The sequence below is a fragment of the Vigna radiata genome, unplaced genomic scaffold, assembly GCF_000741045.1.
Source record: "Vigna radiata var. radiata cultivar VC1973A unplaced genomic scaffold, Vradiata_ver6 scaffold_252, whole genome shotgun sequence".
NCBI classification, from domain to species: Eukaryota; Viridiplantae; Streptophyta; class Magnoliopsida; order Fabales; family Fabaceae; genus Vigna; species Vigna radiata.
In genome coordinates, this window is record NW_014544137.1 from 57,663 (window position 1) to 63,745 (window position 6,083).

General features: G+C 33.8%; 1 protein-coding gene across 1 annotated transcript; it reads right to left on the minus strand.

Annotated features, from left to right (window-relative positions):
• Positions 1-329: 329 nt before the first annotated feature.
• On the minus strand, positions 330-5,688 carry LOC106755345 (leucine-rich repeat receptor protein kinase MSP1-like). The gene is made up of 11 exons (XM_014637489.2): positions 4,914-5,688; positions 4,680-4,820; positions 4,441-4,599; positions 4,193-4,342; positions 4,028-4,105; positions 3,779-3,934; positions 3,459-3,614; positions 3,202-3,276; positions 2,941-3,096; positions 2,719-2,868; positions 330-2,566 (listed from the first exon to the last, which is right to left on the minus strand). The coding sequence occupies exons 1-11, from the start codon at positions 5,245-5,247 to the stop codon at positions 384-386; spliced, it is 3,738 nt and encodes a 1,245-aa protein (XP_014492975.2). The 5' UTR covers positions 5,248-5,688; the 3' UTR covers positions 330-383.
• Between the last annotated feature and the right edge of the window lie 395 nt (positions 5,689-6,083).

Consider the following 6,083-nt stretch of genomic DNA (forward strand, 5'->3'; position numbering starts at 1 on the left):
TTTCCATTTTTTTTTTCTTTACCCAATGTTTTCATAAAATTTTGATGTCAATATATAAATTTGGTCCACTTTTCTTCCCTCTCTGCAATCCCCACGGTCTTATTCCACTCATGTTCAACAACATGCAACTTACAAAAATAATTACTAAAGTCGACTTTAGAAAGAAAATGAGGATTTTATAAGTTAAAAAGTAATTGCAGTTTGGTGGATATGAAAATAAAACTAAGGACAAAGTAAACTAAGATATATTATTAAGTATATCTTTGAATAGCAATATGATTATTTACTCATTAAACAAACATGGATTCCATATATATAAGAAACTTGGATTAATCAATCTTAGTAAACAACAGGACAATCTAAGGCATACAAGACAACCTGCGTTACATATTTCTAGGATTTGAAAACTTCCTCCAATTATCTTCCATAAAGTAATAACAACTTAAGATAAAGTAATAACAACTTAAGATGATCATTTCCATATAGAAAAACCATGCCCGCCTCCAAAAAGGATTAATGTAGAGAGTGACAACAATTACCAACAATACCGATGTGTATGCCACAACAAAACTTACACAAAAAACAAGTATGTCAACTGGACTGTCATAGTCTTCATCATTTGGAGAAATGGTTGGTGATGGTGCATCAGGATGACAACTTTTTAGCAATGGAGGTCCACAAAGAAGAGAATTTCCTTCATAGCTACTTTCATCAAAGGTAATAAATTGGCCTTTTTGCTCGGGTGTATCGCCTGATAAATTGTTATGTGCAACACTAAATACAGCAAGAAAGTGCAACTGATTTAGTTGAGGAGGAATTTGACCACTCAATATATTGAAAGAAACATCTAAACTCTCTACTTGTACTAAATTAGAGAATGAAGTTGGAATTTGTCCAATCAAATCATTGTGAGACAAGTTCAATGCTCGAAGTCTTGTCAAGTTTCCAAGCTCAAATGGAATACTTCCGTTTAGTTTATTTTTGGATAAATCAATTCCAGACATATAAGCAAGGATGCTCCCAGTATATGTGTAGGATCTTTTCTTCGTAGTGAAGTTTGCTTTCCCTCTTATATTATATATCCAATCCCCTGCATAGCTATATTTTTTACCACGAAAGCCGTTATATGCAGCCACTAATGAGAGTGGTTCATCATTCTTAAAAGGCATTTTACCCAAGCAATTGGGTATTAGACCAAAAAAATTGTTATAAGAAAGATCTAATATACTCAAATCTTCAAATTGGCATATCTGTTCTGGTAAATGCCCTGTAAACCGGTTACCTTTCAAAATGAGTATATTCAACCTTGTAGGAGCAAGGTCTTCCATCATATCTTGAATGCTACCGACTATTTGATTGTTGCTAAGGTCTAGAATTTTTAAGGAAGATCTTTTTCGGAACATTCTTTTGGGTAAACCACTTAACATGTTGTTGCTCAAATGAATGTATTCCAGAGAAGAATTGACAAAAGATGGCAAAAAACCAATCAAATTATTGTCGGAGATATCAAGATAATATAGAGATTCGAGTTCAATTAGCCTTGTCGTAATAGACCCTTCAAGATGATTGTTGGACAATGAAAGTGTTTCCAAGTTTGACAAATTTCCTATGGCACATGATAGTTGCCCCACTAAATTATTATAGCTTAGATCCAAATGTTGGAGAGATGAGTTAAAAAAGCTATTTGGTATGCTTCCATAAAGGCTATTGTCATCTAAATACAATTGCTCCAAGTATTTCAAAGATTGAAATAGGGGTCCATCTAACTCATTTTGTGAAAGTTTCAAGTATTTGAGCATTGACCCATCCCCGGATATGTTCTTTGGAATCTCTCCTGATAAACGATTATCTGAGAGATCTAAAGTATTCAAAAATCTCATCTGGCCAAACTCAGGTGGAATTGAACCTTGGATGTGGTTTCTAGACAAGTTTAGAAATTGCAAATTTGGTAAAATTGAACTAATATTGTTATTGGGGATTTGGCCAGTTATGTTATTGTCAGATACATCAATTCTCCTCATGCTTGTAAGGGGATGTAATGGTAGATGGAGAGCACCCGTGAAAGAGCAATTTCTGACAAGAAGCTCGGTCAATTTTGTGTTGTTTTCAAACAACCAGTAAGGAAACAATCCTTCCAATCTACAACTAGTGAAATCTAAGCTAGTCAAGTTTCTTTGATGTAGAAGAAACCTGGGGAGTGGAAGAGAATAATTCACAGTTGTTGAAGGTAAACTAAGCACTTGTAATTGAAATTTAGGAATCCAAGTTTGGAAATTAGGTTGTAAGTCTAAAATGACTTTGTTGCCTTCACCATATATGAACTTAAGATTTGAATGATTGGCAAATGGTGTAAAAGAAATGGGAATATCAAATTGGTTTTCAGTAAAACCAAAATATTCAAGTGATGTAAGACTAGCAATGTTAGAATCAAATTGTCCACTGAAATGATTGTATGAAAGTTTTAACTTTCGAAGAGATGTCATGTTTGAGAAGGATGAGGGAAGCAATCCAACAAATTGATTTTCGCTTAGATCTAATATTTCGAGATTCTTCAGCTTAAACCAACCTGAAATTTGAAATTTTGAACAAAAAAAAAAATTTAATCAGAACACGGTGTAAATTATATAAAATTTCAAAAAAAGAAAAAGGTAAAGAATATATATGCGATGATTATTAACTAAAAGGAAATTTAAAAATTGTAATGATAAATTAAATTACCAGCAGGAGGAAGGGTGCCATTGATTTTACATTCAGTAGCAGATAAAACTTTCAAAGAAGTCAACTCCCCAATACTTTGGAAAAACTCGTTGTCAAGGTCATGATTAAAGTCCAGTGCCAAGTGTTCAAGGCTTTTTAAATCACGAAAATCTACACAACAGAAAAAGAAATTTTATGAAGTTAATATAGCAACGAAACTTATTTGTAGTAAAATATTTATACCTCCTGCAGTGATGGTTCCTATAATCTCATTACTAGTCATAGAAAGCATCTTAATATTTGGGAAAGGTTGCAGTGATTCCCTCAGTTTGCTTCCATTGATATTATTTCCATCTAAAGTAAGCACATCCAATTTGTTTAGACTTTTTGATCCTGAAACTAAAATATGGAAATAATATTTTATTTGCCAAAACATGACAAAGTAAATAATTGTATTATGAAGACAACCGATTAAGACCTTGTTATATCAATTGCTTTAAATACCTTGATGGACAACAACACTGTTAATTCCGTTATGACTTAGATCAAGAATCTTCAAACTGGTTAAAGCCAACAATCCTGTTGTAGACAAATAGAGAATGAAATGTTATAGTCATTCAAAGAATAAGTTCTCTGAAACGTAACACATTAAAAAAATTCTCTGTTTGACCGTATAAGTTCAACCACCATAAAGAATCTGTTATGAGAAGTGACTGTCAACGTGAAGAAGCAATACAATACATCAAGTTAACTATACTGACCACTTATATCGAACGACCCGCTTAATTGATTTACTCTTAAATCTAAGGATTTGAGACGCTGGAGCCCACTTAGGGATGAAAGAAATTCGCTGGTGAAACTGTTAATTTCGTTAAAACTTAGATCAAGAATCTCCAAACTGGTTAAAGCCAATAATCCTGATAGAGACAAATAGAGAATGAATGTTACAGTCATTCATAGAAAATAGTACAACAAAGGTAATACATAAAAAAAATTCTGTTTCATAATTAAGTCCAACAACCATAAAAAAATATTATTATGAGAAGTCAATAAAATACATCAAATTCACTATACTGCTGACCACTTATATCCAACGGCCCGCTTAAATGATTGCTGCTTAAATCAAGGGATTTGAGACGTTGAAGCCCACTTAGAGACGAAAGAAATTCATTGGAGAAACTGTTTGAACGCAGCTTTAGGACTTGTAAATTGGTTGGCCACGTAAATCCATCCTTCTCTGATATAAACAAAATTGACAGCATCTAGTTATGAGTGAGTGTACACACTAAATAGAGAGCATGTATATTTGCACTGTATAAAGACATCTAACCAAAACTCCTCAATATGCTCTCATCCAAGTTGTTTCCCTCCATGTCAAGAATCTCCAGAGACATTATCTTTGATATATCTAGCAAATTATATACAGATCACACTCACATATCTTTTTCAATCAAAAACAATGATGAAGATTTGAAATATAGCAAGTGTGACATACTAAGAATGGATGTTGGAGTCAGTTGACTGTTTTCTAAATTTAAAGACTTGAGAAATGAAAGTCCACTAAGAGCAGATGCAATATCACTGTCACTGAAGTTGTTGTCAGACAAGTCAAGGACCTCAAGATTCTTCAACATAGAGCATAAACCTGCAAGGTAAAGTCTCTTACATTACATGCATATATTTTATCCTGAAGCTATTATACGTATCCTTTTCCTTACAAATCAAATGAGAAAATTATTCCACCTTGAATATGCATATCTGTGATCAATTCGGTGCCAGACAAATAGAGTTCCTTCAGAGATGTGAATCCCCCGAGAGATGGCAAGATGTCATTAGTCAAATAGTTCCAACTTATGTCAAGGACTTCTAATCTGAGCAACTTGGATGAGAGAGTTTCAAAACCTAAAGGCATACAAATGTGTCAGTCATCATAGTAATTATAGAGATGCTTATCACATCACCATAAGAATACATATCCTCACCGTTGAATGTTGCATCGAAACCGCCGTTGTATGATAAATATAAAGATTTGAGAGATGGAAGACCATTCAAACAAAGAAAAATGTCGGTGACGTTATCTATAATGCTGTGACTTAAGTCAAGGACTTCCAGATTTTCCAACCCTGAAAGTATTCAAGTTAGTACAAATGATTATTCATGTTTCACTTTTCAGTGCGTAAACAATGATCAAGAAATAGAATGTGTAGGAGAATAACCTTCACTGTCTGCACAATCAAATATCCCAGAACTATGGCTCAAATTGAGGCTCTTCAAATCTTTGAAGACAACAAGATCAGCGTAACTTATTCTTACACTCCCCAGGCCATGAAGATCAAGTTTGGTCACTCTCCCTGTGGAGGAGTTGCACTTCACTCCTTCCCATTCACAACAATCTCTGCCTTCCTTTTGCCGAGACAAAGGGAAGCCAAGAAGGGGATTTAGACTCCAAAGAGCTTCTCTCTCTTCCTTCCAACACCCTTCGCACCATATCACTTCCACCAAAACAAAAATCAATAAAGTCACACTAACGTTCTTCATTTTCATCTTCATATTTTGAAACAAAGGATTTGGCCGTTTAAATAAGAATTAACAAATTAAAGTAAAATAATATATGGCTGAGTCAAAGTGAGTGGCGAACACGGTAACAGTGAAAGTGGAGGATGACTTGAGGTCAATCCAAAGGCCGTAATTTCTTCAAGCACTACCATTTGCAATACTTTCCTCGTAATTTCAATTTCGTTGAACAACTTGCCTTCTGCCATCATTGCAATGCCCTCCATCATTTTGTATCTAATGAATGTGCGAATTAATACCCTTTGGAGACCATGTTGTGTACACCTGAGAGATTGCTTGCAATTCGTACCGAAAATGCAAGCCCCTTCATTTGCTAACATATTTTTTGAAACAAACCTATAGATCAGTCCAACATTGTGTCCGCCAACAAAATGATAAGTGGTAAATAAAATACGAGAAAAGAGAAAAAAAAAACAACAACAGGAATAGATGAAGAAATATAACAGAAAAAATAAACTTGACTAAGCTAAAACAACCATAATTAACACTTCCCTCTAAAATTGAAAAATATAAAAAAGTTAGATAACATAAGAAAAATCTCACTCTTAATTTTTCTCTATGAAAAATAAAATGAAAAGGGAGGAAGGACTCTTGAAAAGGCTCCACACAGACTTTCTCTAACAGAGAAAGGGTATACTAAGTTAAGATATTTAAGGATTTTGTTAAAAGTCTACCATGTTTCAGGTCATTTAAGTGTGTATATAAATTAAAAATGTGTGTAGTTGTCATTTAATCCTGGTAATCCTGGAAGTAATATTTGTCTTGCACTGGGTCCGTCGTGGCTGAATTTGATAAAATTTTTATCTCGACTC

Bases quoted from the DNA above. Each gene is read 5' to 3' on its own strand.
- LOC106755345 (XM_014637489.2), bottom strand. From the start codon at position 5,247: ATGAAGATGAAAATGAAGAACGTTAGTGTGACTTTATTGATTTTTGTT. The intron at 4,106-4,192 runs GTATGTCACACT...ATAATTTGCTAG, and splicing joins GACTCCAACATCCATTCTTA to ATATATCAAAGATAATGTCT. The intron at 3,935-4,027 runs GTTAGATGTCTT...TGTTTATATCAG, and splicing joins GAGCATATTGAGGAGTTTTG to AGAAGGATGGATTTACGTGG.